Source organism: Poecilia mexicana, unplaced genomic scaffold (assembly GCF_051168715.1).
Source record: "Poecilia mexicana isolate PSO_F unplaced genomic scaffold, ASM5116871v1 scaffold_17, whole genome shotgun sequence".
Lineage (NCBI taxonomy): Eukaryota > Metazoa > Chordata > Actinopteri > Cyprinodontiformes > Poeciliidae > Poecilia > Poecilia mexicana.
The window spans coordinates 3,475,047-3,499,244 of NW_028263386.1; the positions used below are offsets into that span (position 1 = coordinate 3,475,047).

The 24,198-nt window shown below is 39.5% G+C and overlaps 2 protein-coding genes across 5 annotated transcripts in view; one reads left to right on the forward strand and one right to left on the reverse strand.

Moving 5' to 3' along the window:
- The window catches only part of LOC106905191 (ATP-dependent 6-phosphofructokinase, platelet type-like), a 29,136-nt gene extending 18,374 nt beyond the window's left edge, over positions 1-10,762 (forward strand). For 2 of the 4 annotated variants that reach the window (XM_014969853.2, XM_014969854.2), the window contains exons 16-22: positions 2,364-2,516; positions 5,491-5,655; positions 6,821-6,882; positions 8,340-8,451; positions 8,584-8,683; positions 8,802-8,907; positions 9,831-10,762. In XM_014969853.2, the coding sequence (XP_014825339.2) occupies positions 2,364-2,516; positions 5,491-5,655; positions 6,821-6,882; positions 8,340-8,451; positions 8,584-8,683; positions 8,802-8,907; positions 9,831-9,987 (855 nt within the window). In that variant the 3' untranslated portion in view covers positions 9,988-10,762. Of the gene's footprint in view, positions 1-2,363; positions 2,517-4,031; positions 4,185-5,490; positions 5,656-6,820; positions 6,883-8,339; positions 8,452-8,583; positions 8,684-8,801; positions 8,908-9,830 lie in introns of all 4 variants that reach the window. The other 2 variants (XM_014969856.2, XM_014969857.2) reach the window with 1 other exon arrangement.
- Positions 10,763-11,656: 894 nt separating this feature from the next.
- On the reverse strand, positions 11,657-23,082 carry pitrm1 (pitrilysin metallopeptidase 1). Its single transcript, XM_014969848.2, has 27 exons — positions 22,793-23,082; positions 21,821-21,926; positions 21,408-21,514; positions 21,106-21,257; positions 20,903-21,017; positions 19,935-20,031; positions 19,070-19,230; positions 18,857-18,983; positions 18,682-18,770; positions 18,466-18,594; positions 18,260-18,373; positions 17,161-17,257; positions 16,597-16,731; positions 16,311-16,449; positions 15,622-15,738; positions 15,408-15,537; positions 14,959-15,079; positions 14,768-14,844; positions 14,283-14,448; positions 14,055-14,155; positions 13,766-13,886; positions 13,636-13,686; positions 13,361-13,473; positions 13,037-13,162; positions 12,458-12,603; positions 12,156-12,258; positions 11,657-12,043 (listed from the first exon to the last, which is right to left on the reverse strand). Exons 1-27 carry the CDS (start codon positions 22,834-22,836, stop codon positions 11,950-11,952), a joined length of 3,078 nt encoding a protein of 1,025 aa, XP_014825334.2. The 5' UTR covers positions 22,837-23,082; the 3' UTR covers positions 11,657-11,949.
- Positions 23,083-24,198: the final 1,116 nt, after the last annotated feature.

Sequence of the window (24,198 nt, forward strand, 5' to 3'; positions counted from 1 at the left end):
TTTGCTCATTTTATTCATTGTAAGCTGTTTCCACTGCTGCTGTCCTGTGTTTTACAGTGGATCTTAAAGTGTACACATCCCTGCTAAACTGACAGGCATTTCAACAGATTTGTTTGTTTTTATTTTACTTTATTTATTTCTGTAATGTGATATGTGTCACATTAAGCTGATTTCGAAAGCCTGGCATTTTAAACGGTGTTTGTACACTGTTCAGATCCACTGATGACCTGTTCTTTATTTTCAAGTCTCTTTGAGTTGTTTGCTCTCACTAGCTGTCTCTATTTAACATCTCAGCTAGTAAAAAACATGTCTTGACTTCTTAACTTTTTAAACATAACACCAATTGATATATAATGAATTGTTTCAGGCTTTACTTTTAACACAGGACTGTGCAAAGTATTGAAATGACATGAAGTCATTTTCAGAAATCTGGTGCCCTGGAAGCAACTTCTAAAGAAATTAGGTTTGGTTTAAAACTTTTGCACAGTACTGTATGTATATTATTTATTGGCAAAGCTGCAACACCTGTTGTGCACAGCACTGGCTGCAGTGCCAACTTATTGCTCCAATAATCACAGTTATTTATTGATTCCATTAAATAATGGATAAACTGTTTTAGGGCTGAAACGATTCCTCGAATGATTCGAGTACCTCGATTACTAAAATTCCTCGAGGAAAATTTACCTGCCTCGAAGCTTCATTAATTTATGTTTTATTAGTTAGCGCACCGTGTTCCGGCCGGGACTTCATTTGCGTTGCGCGGAGCTCTCACTTCCGCCTCTGAGTTGTTGACAAAAGCTAAGTCTCAGCGGCATAAAGTCCAATCTTCAAGATTGGCCCGTGGGGATTTTATTGATTGATGATAATGCCCGACTTTTTATCGTTTTTTGGGGAACCTATAAGCATCCTTAAAATGACTGGGGGAATGCCTGGAGTACGGCAGCATTTCTCCTCCGGGGCTGCTGGTTGAAAGCGAACGGCGGGAAGAGCGCTGAGGTGAGCGAATAGCCTGAACAGGGCGGGCGGCTGAGTAGCTGATGCTTACCGTGTAAATGTAGCTTTACCGACGAACCGCACAATAAATTTCATATCCCGGTCTGAAGAAACGGGTGGCGGAGCGCATCGTACATGGCTGGTAGATGAGTTTCTGAGTGTGACCAGTGAAGGTGTCGTAAATATCCCGTATTGCTTACCCCCGTGTTCGTCCCCCGGTCTAACGGTTCGTCAGTCCGCTGGTCTATTTCCTCCCCTCCACCCCATGTTCGTTCATTCGCCCTCTCCTCCCACTCCAGGCGGCATTTCCCGTATTTTCAAACCCAAAGCGTGACAGGTTAGGTGGCAAGGTGAGTTTAATTAATATATTAAACTCACTGAAGATGAATACATAAACTAAGAGCTGGATTGTAGACATTTTTTATAAGCATATTTGTGAGCCTGCCTCTTTGTTATTAAATTCAATATAATTTCAGATTTTTCTATAACTTTTCTTCAGGTTAACTTAGAAAGTGAGCTATTATTGTTACAGGTTAGTTTTCTAAACTACAAAAAAGCAACTGTTAGGGATGCTCAAATATGAAAAATTGGACTGATATTGATATCTGATAGTAACCGGTATTATGCCAGATTTACCAATATTTCATTTTATAATTTTTTTTATCCGATTACTCGATTAATCGTAAGAATAATCGATAGATTACTCGATTACTAAAATATTCGTTTACAACAGCCCTAAACTGTTTCCAGGTGTCCCTGACAGATCAGTGCAGCTTTGCCGATAAAAGAAAAGCTAAATTTTTTCATCTTTGTATCTTTTTTGTGCAACAAGCAACATCAGCTTCCTGTGCATGTCTGGTGCCTGCAGTGACTGGCTCGGCTCTCTCCCTTTGGCTTCTCCCTCCACTGCGCTTGTCTGCTGAACTTTGTTTTTCCCAAGAATGCCTGTAATTTTCCCACCACATCTCTCCCATCAGCAGCCCCCCGTCCCACATCATACTCCCTCCCTCCCTGTTGGGAGACAAACCACATTCATCATGAGTTTTGTCTCCCCACTCAATTTTCACATCACAGGTCAGATCAAAAGGTTACAGCATGTTTGGAAAAGTTATTAAAATCTTTCTTAGCGTTCCCTTCTTTTAAACTGTACAGACTTTTGTAACCAAAGGAGAAGAATTGAATGTTAAACCAAACAGCTAAGCTTTGGATCTTATTGCTGTTGCAGCTTCTTCCTGGACTTTTTCTTACCTAAAAGCTTTTCTATATCCTGGTTCTCATTCTGCTATGTTAATATCTCAGCATTACGCCTCACTTCTCCACCATTCATCTCCTGATCCCAACCAATAAGATGCTGGCTCTCCACGCTGCAGGCATACGTTGGATTACTGGAACTCTCCTCGGCACGGGACAAACACCCCGAGTTCTGCGTGCCCATGGTTATGATCCCAGCCACAGTCTCCAATAACATACCTGGTTCAGATCTCAGCATTGGCTCAGACACAGCCCTGAATGCCATTACTGACGTAAGTGTGGCTGACTTTGAGCGCATGCGAGTGTCTGTGGATGTGTCAGTCAAACGCCGTCCAGTCGATCAGAGTTTGAGACTCTTCTGACTTCCAGCTCGCTTCCAAGAATCAACAAACAGGAAGTGACAATTGAAGTCTTCTTCTTATTATTAATAGAGATCTAGTATTGGAGAAAACTCATGCAACTGAATGATATGGCTTTCTTTGAGACATATTGAGTTAATTTTACAAAGTTAGATCAGTGTATTTAGACAATAAAGTGATGAAATATATCAAATTAACAGGGAGTTGTCAAACAAGCGAAGCAGTAGAACTGGGCTTAAGTCAGATACCAGATTTAGGTTTAATTAACTCCTGGAGTGAGTCAGTCAGTTATGGGGTTGCTGGTATTTGATTCAGTGTAAAAAAAACACATTTTTGGACCTAAAAATGTGTCCATTTTTGGTCCATTTTCCCAGCATACACAATCCAATTCAGTCCAAATGAAGCTCACGTCAATCCATTTCATTGGTAGTTTGTGAGCTGATGTTGAATCTTCTTCAGCTATCACAGGTTCTTCTTTTAAGGTCTTTTAAGCTTGACCTTTAGCCTTTAGCTGCTTAACCTTGGCTGACCTTGTAGGAAAAATCAAAATACACCTGCTCTCACATAGAAAAAGTAATTAAATAACAGTGATGGATACATATAGTACAGCAGATATGAATAAAAAATAGACGTCACACAGTCTGTAGTTCTCTCAACACACCTGATGAGTTTAATTCTCCCTAAATGGAGCTGATGAGCTGGAAACATGTCTCTGCTGTTGGTTGTTGGAGGTGAGTTGGTCTGCAGAGGTAAGTCAGAGCATGCAGTGACGTGTTGCATGTCTGCACCTCGGTCGTTGTGGTCTTGGTGTGTTGTGCCAGTGCAGTTTGCTTTTTGTGTGCTGATAAACACTCAGGAAGTTGCCAGCGCTCCGACTTATTTCCCTTCCAAACGACACAGACTGTAAATTTCCTCTGAAAGGCTCGTTAAAGTCAAGCCTGCTGACTTTCTGTTTCAAGACTCATTGCTGGATGGACATAAATGGAGGCAGGTCCTCTGCAGTCCCACCTCGGCCTTTATCTGTGTGTGTCAACACCGTGACTTGTCACTGCGATGACCTCACCCTGCGCCCTGCTCTGTCCCCTCTCAGCCAATGAGAAGCCAAAGCCCCATCCCTGATGTCCTGGAGAGAGCCAGCTAAGCAGCCCACCCATTACAGAGCTGAATGTTCACGGCTCCAGTTAAAGTAAAGCGGCTGCCCCGTTCATGTATCCTTCATTTTCTAGCTAGTATAAAACATGAAACTGCTTTTAGCACGGCATGTTTTGTAGACAAAACAGAGTTGAGTTGAAACCCAACACATTTCGATAGAAAAGAAGGATACAGGATGAGGGAGCCCAGGGCACCATAATCAGTTGGTAAAGACACGTAGAGCTGTAAGTTCCCCCCCTAGTGGTCTAACTGCATATTACGGGCCACCACCATCAGGCCTTTGAGTCCCTGCTGGAGCTGTGCGAGGCCCGGGCCAACTACAAGGAGTTTTGCATTCCCATGTGCATTCTGCCTGCCACCATTAGTAACAATGTGCCGGGCACTGACCACAGTCTGGGAGCCGACACGTCGCTCAACGCCATTGTGGAGGTAAGGCCCAAAAACAGAAACACAACCAATGAGTGATGAGTCCAGAAAAACGAATGAGAAGACAGTATATTAATGAGCTGAATTTTTACTGGAAGATGACATCAGATCCTCTGTAAAGAACGTAACAGTAACTGCTTGTTGTTTTAAGGATAGAGTTTGATGGTTTTAAGGGTTGTAATGCCCCAGAATAACCATGTACAGATTTAAAATCATAAACTTAAACGTTCTCACTTATTGGTGAGCCAATGAAAATATAGTTGCAAAGGAAGTTTGATCATTGTTATCTAAACTACGTCTGAAAGTCTAGATCGGGAAAATCAGGCAAATGCTTCATTGTTGCATATTTTGGGGTATCTATTAGAACTTAAATAAAAATTATTGAGGCCTTCTTGTACAACCAACTTAAAAATACCTACAGGTTCAAGGCAATAAGAAAAATCCCAAATGAATCTGGTAACATGTCTGCTGAGCCCCTCAGCACCACTTCAGATATCAAAGGACAAACAGAAGCTTGTGAGTACGCTGCCTGCATGTTTAACTGAGTGTCTTCATAAGTTGTTTACTGCGTAGTTTACATATTAGTGTGTTGCTTATGCAATCTGCATGTTTTGATGGATTGAATTTTGCCAAAAGGACGTTTCCATTGAAGTTATGGAGATAAATTGAATTCTGATTTGGTTGATTTCACTCGTCCAGTGAGATGCACAGCTTGACTTTGAATGTTTCTACACCTTCAGAGGTTAAAGACTGACTCCACTTAGAAGAATAACATGTTCCAGTGCTTCAACATAACAAGGCTGACTGGGATTATTTACCATTTAGGCTTGATTATTTCTTTTATTTCTTATTTCTAATTGATACAGATTATTTTCTGTCAGGAAATTAAAGAATATATTTGCCGCTTTAAGTAGTGAAGCTTTAGTGTCTAATTTTTATGCAAACACTTGAATATAAAGCTCATGATTTTAACATCACTGCAGCACCATATGAGGAGTCAGCCTGTGTATCTTTGTGACATTGATACCCTGCAGGGATTTTATCCTCTAAAGCAGAGCTGCTGCTGTTTTGTCATATTTTCATCTGTCATAATTATGCCATTTATTATTTTATCCTCCAGTTTGAAGGTTTTCTGATTCCAAACGGATCATCAGTACATAATTCCATCATATGTTGTGTAGTATCTGACAGGATCCAGCTTGACTTGTCTCAGCTCTGCTTTTGAAATGTGTTCTCTGCAGCAGCATGCCCCAACAGAGACGGAAATGTTTAGATTTTTTTTAAACAACGTAACTTCTGTGTGAATCAGACATGCGATCGCATCAAGCAGTCTGCCAGCGGCACCAAGCGGCGGGTCTTCATCATTGAGACGATGGGGGGCTACTGCGGCTACTTGGCCACGGTGGGCGGTCTGGCTGCAGGAGCCGACACCGTCTACATCTACGAGGAGCCGTTTGACATCCGTGACCTGCAGGTCAGATTCAAATACATTTTAATACAGCATAACAATTATGAACCTGCTGAGTAACTCGCACAGATGCTTTATGATAACTTGGTACATCAGACTTTAGTTCACATGCATCTTGCTTCTGCTGCAGTCAGGTTGTGTCAGGAATTTGCACGTGAGCCAGATTAAAGATATGCATACAAGGGACTTTATAAATAACCTCTGAGCTGCATCATTCATTCCATAGCAGCCAGATCTCTTTAGAGGATTAGAGACGGCAGGACTGTCAGTGTTTGCTGTTACTGTTACATTGTCCCAAAAACTGGATGTTTGTTTTCTTTAACTGTACTGATAAGAATGTTAATAAATTGTACTTTTTTGTTTTCAAATCGTTTCTAATGTTTTACTGAGGGGTAGTGGAAGGTTTGAGGCATTTATTAAAAATTAAAGTTTCCATGAGAAGTTAAGAGTTTTTCTCATTTAAGATTTTGTTTAGATGATAAATACACTCTGTTATAAGCAGATAAGAAAACTGCTTTTAATCATATTGACTTTATATGTAGCAGACAACAGAACGGTGATGATAAAGAATAAATGGAGTAAAATTTGAAACATTGTCTAAAATAGACTAGCATATACAGCAGCAACAACAAACACAGCGATGTGGAGGAGAAGAGGACGTGCAGGAGGAATGGCATGCAGAGCAAGATCTGAACATGCCATTCACTTCACATTTAAAACAACCACTCGTAAACAATGTGCTGTGCAAAACTACAATAACAATGGCCTATGAATGATTTCAATAAAGTGAGATAAGCATTAGGTATATTTTTTACAATTTGACAAAGTCCATACATGTTAAACTTTAAATACTAAAACCATGTACTGATTTTTGGGAAATATTTAAACTTTAGAAAATTCTTTCATGTGGAGAAGTGATTAAAATCTCACAGAAGAACCTTAATGGACTCTTGAACAAACATTAAATAAACATTATCTCTCCTTATGCGTTCAGTTGCTAAAAAAGTGCTGGTGGTGCCCTCTGGTGGTGCTTGTGTTGCACTGCGCCTCTGTGTGGTGTGGAGAAAGCACACAGACACTGAGGAGTCTCAGAGTTGCAGCTGCTTGTCCAGGTTGGAGGCAGCAGGCGTCCTTCCCTCAGGTTCCCGTTAAGTCTTCCCTCTGTTTCCAGGCCAACGTCGAGCATCTGACGCAGAAAATGAAGACGAGCATCCAGAGAGGCTTGGTGCTCCGGTGAGTTTAATTCTTTTTGCGAAAGATTATTACGTTTTCAATTTGCTGGTGTCGGTCTAGCTTTAGTCAACACACAAAAGTCTAACGAATGAAAATGTTAAACTGCCATGAAAACGTTTCCATTGTTGAAAACTCTGTTATGTGATTTTCCAGCCTTTTAAACCTCAAAGTGACCCTTCAGGCTTCCTGTGATGTTGTGTGTTGCGGTTATTTTAGTCCACTGCAGTGTTTAAAATGCTCCCAGCAGGATGAAGCTCGGTGGAAATAGGACAAATGTAATATTTTGAACAGAGCGTAGGTGACATTGTGAGGCTGTGCTGAATGGTGCACCTGCATAATAATTTACCACAGCACACCAAAAACAGAACTGCAATGGATGGAGAGTAAAACACAATACACTGCAGTTTAATGAACCTAAAAACAGGATGAACTGATCTGGTTTAATACAAGAACAAATTCTATTGATATATTATGTGGAAAAAGTTTTAAACCACATCTAATCCCATCTAATCAACAGTTTTCTGAAATGGGTAACACTTTATTTGAAGGGGGTGAATAAGACTGTCATGACACTGTCATAAACATGTCATAACACCTGTCATGAACATGAATAAGCCTTCATGAATATTTATGACTGTTGTCATAAAGCGTCATTCGGTAAATTATGACACTTTTAATACAAAGTTGACATTATTCAAAATGTCTTTGTTATGACAACTTGACATTAACCAGGAAATCATTACTGATATAAATTTGTTATAAAAGTTTTACTGATTGCACTTTAAAAATCAGGTAACTTTATGTTATTAAAGGTAAAGTTTAAACAGTGATGATTTCTTGGTTAATGTCAAGCTGTCATAACAAAGACATTTTGAATAATGTCAACTTTGTATTAAAAGTGTCATAATTTACCGAATGACGCTTTATGACAACAGTCATAAATATTCATGAAGGCTTATTCATGTTCATGACATGTGTTATGTCATGTTTATGACAGTGTCATGACAGTCTTATTCACCCCCCTTCAAACAGTGTTACCCTGAAATGTTTTTCAAAAGTTTTTTTCTTGGACTGTGGCTGCTTTTTAGCTGATATTAACTGAATAATTAGTAAGGCTATCTGCTCAGGTAGTGCTTCCTGTTTTAGTGTTTAGTTTGTGAGCTGTAGGTTTAACTTGCATTGCTTTGATAGCAATGTGAAAGCCATAGCTGTCTGTGTCTTTGGTGTGCAGAAATATTTCCTAACATCTGTAGTTATCTGTGTTGTAACAAGCAGAAAGCAAAACAGATTTTTCAGCCACTTTGACCTTAAAAAGGATGTTGAGCCACAGATTTGCCTTCATGCCTGCACTCTTCTTAAATCATATACCTGAATATATCGTAATGTGGGGCATCTTCTTCACGTCAAGTATGTCGTCTTTTCCCTGTTTTCATTTTTGCCTCTGTTGCTTATTTTAGAAATGAGAACTGCAACGAAAACTTCACCACTGACTTCATCTACCAGCTGTACTCTGAAGAAGGCCGAGGCGTGTTCGACTGCAGGAAGAACATCCTGGGTCACATGCAGCAGGTCCGACTCATAAACTCTGGTCTAATGGTTTAATTATCCCTTGAATGTTGATTTTTTTAATGGTCAATTGAAGTATATCTTTTAAAGTATTCATAGTATTTTAAATATAAAATCTAATCTTCCCTTTAACAGGGCGGTGCTCCGTCTCCCTTCGACAGAAACTTTGGCACCAAGGTTGCAGCTAAAGCCATTCAGTGGATCACACAGACGCTCAAGGAGTCATACAAGGAAGGTGTGTCACGCTACCTGCTTATGTGCTTAACACTGAGAAGGATTCATTACATATTAATGCTTTTTGGGAGATTTTCACTGTGTTATGTCTTGGCTGTTTGCATTTTGCTTCCATGCAGGGAGAGTGTTCACCAACTCAGAGGACACCGCCTGCCTGCTGGGGATGCGCCGAAGGGCCATGGTCTTCCAACCTGTAGCTCAGCTCAGGGAAGAGACCGACTTTGTGTAAGATGGAGATTCTATTTTTACCCTTCCAGTCACGCTGTCCAAAGACCTACATCTACTTTAAAAGGAAAATATGTTTAGGATTAAAACAGAACTATTACATCCAGCACGAAACTATGCAAGACATATCTTGGAATGTGGTTGTTGATATGCACATAAAGTCGACTATAAAGCCTGATTTTAGTGTCATTTAGATTGCAGGAGAATATCTTCCTGTTAAACATCTCTTCTATTAATCAATGTATTGATTTTGACCCTAATCCACAATGGGTCAAAATGCTCCAAACAGGTTAAGCTGGTTGGATTCCTGGTGTTCCTGTTTGGTATCATTGAGTGTTCAGAGGAGCCACTGCTACAACATTCACTACAGAGCAAAAACTGAATTTATTTAAGTAGCATTCCTCCAGGATACTCAGTGCTCTGTGTGATCTTTACTGCTGGCTGACTGTGTGTGTTGGGGAATGCTGCAGCTCCATCACTGCTTCCATACACTGAACAAAAGGAGTTGGTGTCCCATATTTAGCCCCACAGCTGCTCTGCATGTCCTTCCAGTAATGTGCTGAAGGTGAGACCTGGCCAAAGTATTCAAACCCCTGAAACCTTCAATAATTTATCACCCGATTTGTTTTTTTATTTGGTTTGTGAAGGTCTCAGAGTTTTGCTAGACTCTTTCCCTCCAATCTGACAAAGTTTGAGGCGTAAAGCTGGAAGTGCAGTGCAAGATAAAGTATTTTGTTATGGAGGATGAATAGTTGATTTTAGGTTAAGGGGCTTTTCTTTGTAGAACATTTTGAAAACTGTATATCAGCATCGTCAATTTTAATGTAAGAAAGGGTCTTAATTTTTTTTTTGCAAGTTAGTTTTGTCTCAGGTTAAAAAAAATCCTCACATTCAGTTTCTTCTTTTGTTTTTTGGTTTTTTAGCCACCGGATCCCGAAGGAGCAGTGGTGGCTCAAGCTCCGTCCCCTGATGAAAATCCTGGCCAAGTACAAGACGAGTTACGACGTGTCCGACGCCGGCCAGCTGGAACACGTGACCCGGGTACGGCCCAAAGAGAACGACGCCTCGGCCGCCATCTGAACCGCTGCCAGACGACGGCTTTACTCCCACAGGAAACCTGCTTCACATTTCAGTGGCAGCTGCTCACACTGATTGATTCCTGCATATATATAAGGACAGATTATAAAGGATAAAGGTAAAATTTATAAAAGGATTTATTGTATCAGTATGGCACTTTTCAGAAGGAATGTTCAATTTTTTAGGTAAAATTTGCGGAGGGTCATTTGGGAAGAGTATTTATTTTAAGCAAGCTAACATCTAACAAAGCTTAGATAGCCAAAGTTATTCTACATAAATATATGCACTACTCATGATGTACTGTATTTAGGTTTCAGTGCCCCAAATGTAGCCATGTCTAATTATTGTTTTGTGTGAACACATCTCAGCCGGGGATGAAAATCTTTGAGTAAATTTGGCTTTTATCACCTTCACCTGCACTTTGAGCTACACAGTCAATGTTACCACCCTAAGGCTGCTTTTAAAAAGGGAATCAATGTCTGGGGGATGAGCGCGCTCTCGAATGTCCACACGTCGACTGGAAAATGCTGTAACCCTGAAGGCTTCAGTGAGCAGGTGTGTGTACGGTCGGAAGCTAACTGTACGTGTGTGTCGTGTTGTTGCCTTAGCTGCTTGTATCCATCCTGGGCTTTCTGTGTTCGCACCTTTTAGTGGTTATTCATGCAGCCTGTTGCTGTGGCAAAGCAAGTATTTGGAGGATGTGTGGAACAGCCCTTTGGTAGTGTTAACGTGACGTGTGTCCTGTTACAGAGTGAATAAAGCTTTTATGGTGTGGAAATGCTGAATGTTTTGCTCATTTGGTAAATAATGGGAATGCGGATTAAAACATGTTTTTTTGTAGAGTTATTAGTCAGGAAACCAGATTAGAAAGTTAATAAAAGTTACAGTTCTTCTGAGGATCTGACCCTTAGTTTTACTCATCCTCTGATCTGTATTGTGCTTTCAAATTTTATATCAAATCTCAGATTTGTTGTATGATTTAGTGTTAAATATTGGTCATTAAAGTGGGGTATTCATTTTAACACCAAAAGTAATAGTGTAAATTTAGCGCTTAATGTTATTTTAGCCTCAATTGGCTTTTTCTTAAAGAATCCAGTCCTTCCCAATCCTGTCGCCATGCTCTCGACCTTGAGCTGACATTCGGCTTTGAGTCTGAAGAAACATCCACTCCCCCATAACCTTGTGCTGTCTGACCATTTTAATAACCTTTTAGTTCATTTTTAGGATTCCAAACCTGAGAGAAAAGTTCATTATGGTATATCTTTACCAGACGATACTGTAACAACTTTTAAATAATCTTCCACTTTTAATTTCTTCAGTATCACAGAAGCGGCAGGTGGTAGGAATTTGATCTTTAGCCCTTTAGAAATTCATGTTCTTGTTCAGAGTAGATTTCTTTAAAAAGGTAATTATCCAGCTTTCTATTCACACTGGTCTGCATTGGTTTTGAGTTTTTATTAGTTCTGCACCATAGTCATCCAAATGATGATGCTTGAAGTAGACCACTCTGTAATGACACGAGTTTCGCTATAATTTTATCTTTATATTCTAATGTAATGAGCTGTATTTGTAGTCCTGAACCCAACAGGACTTCATTTTTTCAGTTAGTCTTGGTAAACTAAAGCCTGTGTTGCAAGAATTTATGAAAAAAAAGTCACTTTTTGACAAGAAATCCCACTAAACTTAATGATTTAATGACAAAGTTTGTTTAGTGATTCTACTTTCACAAAACAACTCAGATCTAGTTTTGTATTCAATGTGTTACAAATGTTTTCCATCAGTCTTATGTACATGATGGAATATAAAACGGTTTCTGCTGCCCGTTCAAACCGACAGCCATCAGCTTTAGTCGTCTTCATGTTGTGAGTTTCTGTCTCTCACCAGCAAGAAAAAAACAACAAAAAAATGTACATTTGTGTTTGGTTTTCAGTCCATTCAAGCTTTGTGTCCAGTTATGAAAAAACATTATTTTAATATCCACGTTGGATCTTTCTTGATTGCGTCGTTCTCTGGACCCAGGATGGCGACTCCACACGTGCTCTGACCCACGCTGAGGTACCTGCAGCAACACAATCAGCTGATTTCCGCTTCGTGTGCAAGAGTTTCCCAAAGGCTAACTCAGATTTCAACAGTGGAGACATGAAACAATCATTCATGCTGAGCTGTTTTACCTCTCAGCCACTTCCACCAGGCCTTTATGATGCACAGCAAAGAGCTGTTCTCTGTAACTCTGCTTCATCTCATCTGTGACTCCACTGCGGAAGCGACTCGTTCCTGCTCCACAGAGACGGGATCAGAAAACATCAAATCAGTTTGTTCAAACTACAAGTTAATAAATAAAGAGCAAAATGTGGGTGCCATATAGAAAATGAAGTTAAGGGAAAATAAAATCCAGGAAAAGTTATTCCACCCCATAAAAAAAGCATCTAAAATGTTACAAATAGATTCTGTGACAAAAGTGTTGCATCATCACCTTTATCTGAAGGAGCCACGGGTGAATCTACAGCGGAGAAAACGGAAAGCTTGGCTTCATCGATGTCCTGCTGAGAGAACTGGCCTGACTTGGCCCAGTCGACGCCTCTTCGAAATGCAGATAACGTCTGCACCGAGTTCGGATCCCTTAGACACAGAAGAGAGGCTCAACAAAAGGCCTTGAATGGTTGCAAAGTTTTAATTTAGGAAAAAAGAAATCAAACAGCTCAGCTGAGTTATCCACTCATCATCTGAGTTGGGATGCAGGAATGTTCAGGGGTATTTTTTTAAACTGAGCATAATAGTAATGTTCACATTTTTATTACACTGAATTTTGGGTTTTCATTAGCTTTGAGACACAATCATCATAATTAAAATGATAATATCTAAGGGTTTTAATACGCTGACATGCTCCTGAAAGCACAAAGAGGTTGAATTTATCTACCAGAATTTTTTTTCCTTCAAAATTTAAGGACCTAATATGATCAAAGAATGATTTTTACATTCTTATATTGTAATAATTGTCATTTTCTACTGCAAAATGAAGTAAGGCTGAAGGAATGTGTGAAGTGCTGCCCACCTGTAAGAGTAAAAGGAAAAAACGCCGCTTCCTCCCATTTTGGCTCCGCCTCCGTAGGCTCCGCCCTTCTCCCGAATTTCCCCGTGGAGGAATTTAGCTGTCATCATTCTTGCCAAGATGCACAAACTGACCCATGTGGAAGATGGCAGCAAGTGGAGAGGAAGGATAAACAATGAAGAAATGCGGCTTAAAAATGTCAAACGGGACATAGTCACGGTAACGCGATCACTTTGACATGCAGAGTACATCCTGTTGTTCCATTAAGTAAGCTAAAATAAAAGTTACAACAAAGATGCAATCACTTATCAGTGGACTTTTCTGTACCTGGCATAATCCTGGTGGCAGAAAGGGACGGTACGAATACTCTCACTGACAAAGTTAACAGGGAAGGGCATCTGGAAGAACGTTTTCATTTGACATGGCTGGAAATGTGGCTCCTGTAGAAGCATAAAAAAAAATATCAGCTTAAACTTCAGTTAATATAGACATGAGTGTTGAATCCTGCATGTAATTCAGATTTCTCACTGTTGGGATAACAGATGCAACGACTAGAAAACATTTTTCTATACATCCAAACTCATTGATTATATTGGACTCACTGTTATTAGTTTTCTAGTTGGGCCTGAATCATCCAGAGGGTCGAGTGGTTTCTGTAGCAAAGAAACAAAAATACATGATAAATACATTTTCCAAGCAGGGCATCGCTTCAATCTGTCAGGAATATCTTACCTTAATAATATTTGCTCTGATTAGTTTGCGCTCTTTTCTGTTTTCAGCAACGTCTTTAATAAAACTCTCCAACTCTTTTGCTGAGTCAGAGATTATCTGTGGCGTTGCATTGATTGCACACCTGTTAGAATATGAAGGAAGCAGGAAATGAAAAGGTAAGCATTCTGCAGCTAAACTCTAAATCACAAATGTGATAAGATGCAACCACAGAAAGAAAAAAACAGATAAACTTCTCAGATTGAACTAAACTTTATTGTTAAGTGACAAGAACATGTAGCAATAATCCCACCTCATGTTCTCGGGGTTCAGAAGGTGTTTTTTGATCCTGGGTAAAACCCAGATGACTTGGCTAAGATCTGGCATCTCTGCTATTCTCTTCAAAAACTTCACCTAATGTTCAAATAAAAACATAAAACCTGATCAGTAAACCACAGCAGAGTGACGCTACCACAAAACGACGACTACAGACAACAACCTGCTCCGTCTTTCAGTCAACGCTGCCCAAAGTCAGGATTACCTGTTCCATCCCACCAAAGGTCTCCTGGAGCTCCCCGGCTGGGGTCAGGTGTCGGCCCGCTCTGGTCATGGCGTACATGTGACCAGAGTCAGAGATCCCGTTTGCTAACTCCTGCGCCGCCATCATAACCAGAACGCGAAGGCGTTCTTCGCTGTCAAAATGAGGGCTGAAAGAGAACCACCAGGCTTTTGTCATGTCATGCAAAGTAATAATCATCCACATATACTTCATTATGGAAAAACTATTCTATTTCTGTCATCTGGCCATAACATGTTTCGTCAAAAACTGGTTTTAGACTGGATTAGAAGAGGTACAGCTTCCTTATCTCACCATTGTAGAACATGGAAAACAAAGCTTAAAGGTTCAATCCATAGCAAGAAACCAATCAATTAAAACTAAATAAGTCTAATCACTTCTGATAAGAAAAATGGTCAAACAAGAGAAGATTGACAGAAAGTGCATTTGCATCCTGGAGTTTTATGAACCTGTTGAAAATGTCGCTCCATAGTTTAAACATGTGAGGAAGGTTTCTATCCAGGCAGAAGGAGAACAGGAGAACCCCCTGAAAGAGACGGCAGAAACAGCAACAATAAGCTGATAATTCCCTGCAGAGTTCAGGTTTATCCCTCAGCAACAAGCAGAAGAAGACAAAAGGATAAATGTGTTTTTGGCTGACCTGCTCAAACGTGTCCATCTGGGTGCAGTCAGGGATGACCTGCGTCGAGACAGACATTCCTCCTGTCCTCCTCTCCATCTGCTGGGCCTGCTGCCTGTAATCCAGATCTCCACAGCCCATTCTGCCCACAACAACACAACTTTTAATCCGCTGCTGCAGCTTGCAATTGTTACTTTTCAAAGCAAATTTAAGTTAAAACATCCAGTAAACTAAAACAATTATTCAGTTAAATCAACTGTGTTCATAATATTCAGTAAGGATTTAAGAATATTGTTACAAAAAGTATTTTTTAAGAAGAACTGTATGAATGTTCCTTTAGAAACACTTCTTGAGTGAATTAATCCAACTGCAAGAATAACAGTCAATGTTTCTGAAGAAGAGGAAGAAACATTTGACATTAAATGTCTTTCCAGTGGCATTTATCTCTAAGCCCACTTGGTGGAACTCACTTGGTGATGATGCTGCAGAAGAGCGGCACGTAAACCCTCAGGTCCTCTGGCAGAGTGTTCAGACTGCACATGGCTCTGAAGTACACCAAACCGTTTGTGGGCTGCTCACAGTACTGAACCGGGACATGACCTTCAGCCAGGAGAACACACCGCGTCAGAAACAAACCGGCTCGTTTCGTTACGATTAGATGAGACAAGGAGTGAACGGCTGTACCTGCAGTGCTCAGCTGAACGGCAGTGAAGGGTATCGTTGGCTGGATGTCGGACACTCTGAGAGCAGGGAGACATGAGGCATCCTGAGTTTTACTCTGAGCTGCCAGCAACTCCAGACCTTTTCAACAAGAAAACATGCAACTCAATACTCGACTCAGAAATACATGATTGAATCTCCTAGTTTAGCCTCATACCTGAAGGATACTGAGCAATCAATCAATCAGCTTTATTTATACCGTTAGGTAGATCTGGTTACAGTGAGGAGAGTCCACTTTATTATCCGACAGGGAAACTTTACATCAACACAACAATAAATAAAAATATAACATAATTCAAAATGGCCTGGTGATCAATACTTTAAAATGATAAGAAAAAAAACATGAAAAAAGGACTAAAACACAGCATTCTCAATAGGACAAGATTAACAAAGAAAAAGAAAAGGAAATAATATTAAAACTATGTTAAATCAAATTTTGGAAGCTTATTGCAACAGAAATAAAAAGGTTTTATATCACTTAGTCTTACATATGGAGATCAAAGATCTGCATCCAACTGGGAAGAAACCAGTCCACGTTTTACAAAATGGAAAAGATTATAAAATTCTAAACTAACCTTTCCAACAATAAAAATAAAATATAACAACTATACATAACCAGGCTCTACAGAGAGCAGCTGAAGTGAAGCTGTTACCTTTCTGATAAATCTCTTTTCTGTCGCTGTCGGTCAGAACTGAGATCTTTTCCTGAAGTTTCTCCTCTTCAGCCTTGGCTTGTTTTTCCAGGAACGCCTCGTCAGGACTCATCCTCAGCGTCAAACGATGCGTGTTCTCCTGCACAAATATCCATTCAAGGCAGAAATTACCATGGAATTAAAATCTGATGTGTTTTATGTCCATAAACACTATATTAATATATGCCAAGCACTGTTGATTTACCTTTTTTTTTTTCCTAAATTAGGGATAAATTCATTTGTTTACCTTAAAGTAGTATCTGACTTTGTCCTGGAGGAAGTGAGGGTTTTCTTTCAGAGCCTGTCTGAACTTTGCAACGCTGTCGCTGATTCGGAGCAGCTCTACAGGATCTCCATCGTGGTTCCAGGATGGAGCTATATACTATCAGAAACATGCAGAGAAAAAAGCCCATAATGAAGGAAGACGTCCCCGACAGAAAAAAACCGAAGGTCAAACTGAAACAGCCCTAATTCTGCAAGCAAGGTTTTCTGCATGGCTTTTACTTTATGACACCTAAAAGCCCTCGAATAAATCACTGGGAATGCAAACCTCTAATCACAGATACTTTAGCGATGATGGGTTAGAAGCAAACACCCATAACAGGATATTTAGTGTAAATAAAACGGTTTCCAGGGAAATCGGTGGCAACATGTTTAAATTATTGATTTGTGTAGAAATATACAATTCATAGAAAATAAATTCCAGATTTTAAACACAGGAAACACAAACAAACAACCCAAAACGCGTTTATGTCTGAGTGCTGAGTCCCTGGATTCCTGAAATAAGCCGAAGGTCAAACGGTGAACTCACAGAGGCCAGAGCCAGGCCGAAGTTTGTGGACTGATGCTTCATCTGGATCTCGATCTTATGAAGGAGAGATTCGATTCTCTCATCCGCAAAGCCCTTCCTGCCACAAAACCCAGAACAAGGAGGCGTAAAGTCAGGTTACTGTTCTTAAATAACTTGATAATGTAACATTTACCCTGTTCAGTTAAACAAAAAGAACAACACATCTTCATTGACCTTTAGCTCTTCCATTCGTTTTGCTTTGAGTCCATCAGCTCTGACATGTTCTCGCGTTTTGACCCAACACTGTGAGGACGTCTTCCCCACGGCGCTCCGCAGGTCACACCTCAGATTACCTGTCAGGTTTGGTTCTGTTCTCTGGCTCAGACTTTCTAAAGCTGGACTGTCTTCAAACAAAGTGATTATTTGGTTGTTTGTGGTTTTTGTTTAAGACTAGTGCCGAGTAATGATTCAACATTCTTTATCTTCAGCTATGAAATATCTGAATGCTTTGAATCAAAACTGACAAACTATTTTTGGACAAACTATTCAGAATTTCATCCTCCTTGGCAAAAACATTGATAGACAGAAAGATGGAAGGAAACATCATTTCCCTGAATACAAAGTAGGTAGAAAGGATGCACTGAAGGAAAACATTTAGATAATGTGACAAAGAGTAAAGTCTAGACATTGAATTATTTTTATTTTCTGTTCATACTTATCCAGATCTGGAAAAGTCTGACATCTAAATCCAAACTTGTTCGTCCTTATTGCTCCTTTTGAAACATGTTTTTTGCTACTTCATTGTAGTTTAGTGTCATCAGACCATAACAGCCTCCATAGAGGTAAGAAAACATAGTAAAGACAACATAGATTAGTGCTTTAGACCAACCAGCTCTGGTTTAAAATCCTGCTGTAGTTCTGCTGTCAGCTTCCCTGACCACCATGTCCCTCATGTCCTCCATTCATTCACGACGTCCATTATGATTCCACTGCATATTTAATGCTGACTGACACCAGGAGATACTTTTAATCCTTTGTAACTTTGCTGCAAACTACAATATGCAAATGATGAAACATGATTCACCTGGTTAAAAGAAGAAGTCAAAGTACTGGGACTCACTCTATGATATCGTCGATAGTTTGGTTGATGATTTGTTTGACCCTTTCTGTGTCGTGCTCAGCCATCCCCTGCAGGCCGATGCTGAAGGACGCCTCTTTGGTGCTTCCATCATATCTGTGGGACAAAAAAAACAGTTTTTCACAAAACCTCTAAGATGCAACATTTGCATGGTCAACTATTCTTCCAAGCAAAGTTCATGTACAAACCCAACAACGGAGGAGAAGTCACTTCCTATCTTGGGATCGATGAGGGATTGGTAGAAGGGCGAGTTTGGTCCAGACACCATGAGTGAAGACAGCAGGCTGAGAGTGAATCCTTCGAAGGAGTCTGTGATGCTAAGAAGAGAAACAGAAACAAGTCAGGCTGAAATCACACAGCTGGACTTTAATTTTCCAAGACTATCGATTAAAGTCGGATCTTACTCTCCCAGCAGGTAACTCATACAGAGGGTGTTCTGTTTAGTTGGATCTGGAGCCAAAGCATCAGGGCTGCAAGTCACATGGTCTTCTCTCTGGACAAAAACAGTGAAAATCCACAGAAATATCAGAGCCATTGCTAAAGTTTATGATTTTATGAAAACAGCGTGTATGTTCTTACTGGACTGCTCCAGTGAGGCTGAGATGGGACTTCTGTCCTTGCATTGATGCGATCAAACTTGCAAAGAGCCTCTTCTTGGATTTGCTGCAGATGGTTTTCCAAAGGCAAATCTCCATAAGTGAAGAACCTGAACATTTAAGAGAATGAAGGATATTCTTTAACTCCCAGTTTCCATTCCTGTGCAGCAGTGTTGGGCACGTCGTGCTTCCTTACCGGGCGTTACTGGGATGGTAGTGTGTGGCGTGAAACTGCTTAAGCTGTTCCCAGGTCAGGTCTGGAATGGCCAGCGGTTCTCCGCCCGACACCACAGAGTAGGTGTGGTCAGGGTACAGCTTGTTTTGAAGGTGCTGCGCGTATAAACGCTCACTGTCTGACTGGAAAAGCACACGGAAAAAAAGATCAGCGGTCTCATTTGTCATAAGGTTGAACGTAATCCTGCAAATAAATTTGAACAAAGGAGAAGAAGTCCTGATCTAAATACTCAAGATTTAAGATTAAAAATATTAATAACTACAGAGGAAATGTTAAAATGATGTTATACATCAAGATTAGGCACATTATTCCTAAGTAATAAGAATAATATTACATTTTACAATTCCTCATATCACTGTTTCACATCATGCCTCTAAAAACGAAACCACTCACTATTTGATCTGTTGGTTTTGTTGCTGTGTTCATAACTCTTAGTAAAAATGGATATTGTATAAAACATAATATTCCATTAATCAATGCTAATGAAAAATCTAAACCAAGTAAAGTTACTAAGAAATATTCAAGTGCAACAGTGCCTGGAAGAACTGGTAAAAAGAAGAAGAAGAAAAACTCAGCTAAATGATGCTTTTGGAAGTTTGGTGGAGCATATTTAGTAAACTGTTGTGGTTTGAAACCTGGAAACCTCCCCACACCTCATCTCCTACCAAGCTCCTCCCATTTTGAAATGAGATCAACGAAAAGACGAAGCTAAGATGAAACATTGTAGTTTTATGGTGAACTAAAAGCACCAGAACTGTGTGTTTAAATAAACTAAAAATGCAACAGTAATTGTGTGCACGCTGAAATGCACGTGATGGTGACTTACAAAGGCTCCTTTCATCTCGTTGAACACAACTCCCTTAAACACCAGCGGGGAGCTGGGATTGGTCGGATCTTCATTCTCCAGCCTCCAGCCTTCCTGCCTGAACAGAGTAACCATAAACACTCCAGTTAGATATGCAAAGAGAAAAAAACTACTTTTAGAAAACATGGCAAGGCAAACTTATTTGCACAGCAAGTTAATTCAACACAATAAAACATAAAAATCCAAAACATTGCAGCAGCATACATAAAGGAAAGTAATGAAATGTTGGAACCCAGATTATATTTAGTGATGTTCCAGTAATTATCTACCAAAGGTGAATCAAAACAAATGGGTTTTTAGTCTTGATTTTCAGTAATTTAATAAAAATATAAATGCATGGCTGACTTTCTACATCTTGCTGGGACATTAGAGCGTTAATCCTGGAAATGTTTATCAGGTGATAGAAGGCTGACTTTGTGACCGTCTCTATGTGACTCTGAAGGTCTCAGTTCATCACTAGACCCAGATTTCAGGCCTGATCTTTAGTTTCTATCTGTAATGACTGAAGCTGTGTGCCAACTAGTGATTGTTTCTTCAGTTTTGTTTTTATTCAACAGAAGAAAATGAGTGTCTACTAATCACTTGAATTATTAACTGATTATGGTCTGACCTAGCGATAGCATGTGATTTTTGTTAGCTCCAATAAAAAACTAGCCAGGCAAGTAAAGAACAAGATAAAACAAAATCTGCAAGAGCAACAATTTACTATTACATCTGTAATGTTTATTAAGAGTATACAACTTAAAGCAAGATCTTAAACCCCTTTTTAAAACAGAGTACCACCGTCTGCATGTCAAAAGTATATGTTCATTTAAAAAATGTAATTTATGAATTTACAACACCTTAATTTAACTTAACATCAGAAGATAAGCAGAATTAATTTTCTCTAGTTGCTCATGGTCAATATGAAGAGTGCAGCTGAATCTCACCAGAAATCTTGTTCTCGTAAACAAGGGAAGAAAACTGCATCCAGATAAACTGAAAGAAGGTTCTGGAAGTCTTTCCCATTTTGGGTGGAGAATGGATACATCGTGTAGTCACTGGCTGTTCACACAGAAACATAAAGCGAGGATTAATAAACACAATCTCAGCACAGGCGTCTCAATATATTTACAACCAAATAACAGCGAACCTGTGAAGGCATTCATGAAGGTGGACAGCGAGCGGTTGAGCATCTTGAAGAAGGGATCTCTGCAGGGGTACTTTTCAGATCCACACAGCACCGTGTGCTCCAGGATGTGGGGGACCCCTGTGCTGTCCCTCGGGGTCGTCCTAAACTGGACACTGAACAACAGCAAGAGCAAATAAGAAAAACTATGAAACCAGGAAACCATTTCTGATTCTATTTACAAATAAGACGCAGCTGTAATGCTGTTAAAAACTCCACAGATTAAGCAGAAGTTGCCACCAGTTTAGAACTAAGAGCTAACCGACCTGAAGAGGTTGTTTGAGTCATCCCGGGCTGCATGCAGGTACTGAGCTCCAGTTTGATCGTGGGTTAACTTCACAGCTGTGAGACAAAGATCAGGAATGGCCGCAACCTGAGGACGTTCGGGATAAGAAGCACCAAGTTTAACTTCAAGGTTACTGACATAAAAACTAAAAATGTCCTGATACAAGACAGTTAACACACCACAGGAAGCACAAGAACGTAGCATATTTAGAATAGTGTTGTCTTACTGAGATCCACAGTGATTATAAGGCAGTAAAAGTTTACTGATTTAATCATGTCATTTGAGATTTTATACTGAGGGAGAAAAAAATTCTAAAACATCCAACTTTTCAGAGAAGAAACAAAACAGTCAGATGATCAATTACTGCATCAGCCAGGCGAAAGCTGCTTCTACCTCTCTGACAGTGAAGCCGTGGATTTTCTGCCCCGGCTGGTACTCCACAGCCTGTTCCCTAGCTGATGAGCTCCTCAGCCTCCATGCTTGGTGTCGTCCGTTCAACCTGGAGGATCAGGCACATTCTTGCTCAATCAGGACTCCAGAGAATTTGGCAAGAAACTGTGCATGCATATATTTCCTATTTTCTTTGAAACTTCATAATTAAGAGACAACTCTATTTTAAAAAGAACATAATTATGTTACAGAATTGACATGTCCACCAAATATGCTACAACACTTGTACAATTTAAAATGGCAATATAATGACAACTCTATCTACTCCTCAGATTTGAAGTCATTTAATGTGGTTAAGTTGAACTTAAATGTTTTTTTGTGTGTCTAAAATAACACCTCAGCGACAAACAGAATCAATGACAGCAAAATCAGGTTAAACCCAGGTCACATGACCTTCCATTGATCCCCCTCTTTTCAATGATCACATGTTGATACAAATATTTGAACTATTTATTTTATGATTTCCTCTCATTTAGGTTAATATATGTATATTATTTTAGAATTAGATCCTGCTTGTATTTTGTCAAAGAGGCCTGACGCCGCCACTACAACAATGTGTGCTGTAATTTATTGATGTCAAAAAGGTGGTCACATTCACAGGATGTTGTGTCGCAGTTAAACATGCTTAATTTCATCCCTGAAGCTATTTGACCTTTTTAAACACATTGTGTCTATTGCAGATTAAATTAATATACAAATGAGGTTAATCTCTGAGGTTGAACTGGCTAAACAAAGTCTAACAAAAAATACAAAACTAAAGCAAAGCATTTAATTTCATTATGCAAACGGGTGTGTTTTCACATAATTGTAAATAGCACAGGTAAGTCAATAATGAATGACATGGATTTACAACCTTAAACAAACATTAAATACATCTTTGCTTTGTACCAAGAGTGCAGTTATTCACCAACTCACCGAACATGAAGTCTCTGGAGCACAGTCTTCGTAAGCCGAAACATTATTTTTATACCAGTTGCAAAAATAAACTATTTTCTGTCTGTGTCAAGCTACAATCCACACATTTCTACCATATTCTGAACAAATTCACTGTATTTAGACTTAACATCCCCGGTCTGTGTCCTCTCATGCTGTGTTGTGTAGCTGACATGCTGGTTCAACCTTGCATGCAAAGATGGCCGCCACGCCGGCGCTAATCGCAGATTTCTAAACCATCTGCCATCCACTTTAACCGATCCAGCCGTAATGGTGCTCTACTGCTAGATGTTGCACAATTTTTCACACGCGTGAGAGGGCAAATGACGTTTCAACGTCCTCATTTTTGATTGGTCAGCTTGTGAAGAAGAAACTATATGATTGGTTGAGTAACGTTAGATCTCTAAGCTTACCAAACGATGACTTGACTTAAAATAGCAGAGCATTTGGAGAATTTACTACGCTTTTAATACGCTAAATTTGGAACACTGTTTTAACAACACATGGGAATAAAAAGACGCGACGTTTCCTCATTTACATTAATCATATGGAAAAATAAAATGCAATTACAATTTACTTCCACGAGGTGACGCCATGTGAACATATTTTGGTGGCTAATACTTTTAGGACATTTCTCATTTTGGCCGTTATATTTTACTACCAAACGTAGCAATATGCAAGTAAACTTCCACCATTTTTCTATTGTTTACTTATAATCGTATTTACTGAATTAAATATAATATAAAACATTCGTTCTTTGTCTTTAACTTTTTGAATGAAAATCTGAGTTTTTCCTAACATTTCCTATGATTTTATTTCTTTCCATCCATCCATCCATCCACTTTCAACAGACACTTATCCTTGAAGAACAACGGACAGATGCACACGCATTAACACCTTAGGGCAATTTAGAGCGATCATATCGTGTGTTTGTATTGTAAGAGGAAGACAGAGTACCCGGAGAGAACATAAGACTACACAGTGAGAATATGCAAACTCCATGCAGAAAGACCCCAAACTGGGATGGGAACCTTCTTATTGCAAGGAAAGTACTACCAATGTGCAGTCCCTTTTATTTTTTATTGTGAGAAATTTTCACCTTTTTCATATCAGTCTTTAATTTCATGATGAACTATGTGACGAATTGGAGTTAGAGTGCAAATGTAAACTACGTTTTAATATGAGAAACATTATAATTATTATTTTTGATTGATCATCTCAATTCAACTTTATATTCAAGTGCTTTTAATATTATCATGATAAAATAATTTTGTTTTCTTTTGACTAAGTGGAGCTTTTTGATCGCTGGGTGTGATAAAGACAAATACAAAACTAAGATTTCACATTGTCCTGAATGCACCATCCCTGATGTAAGATGTGGGTGGCAG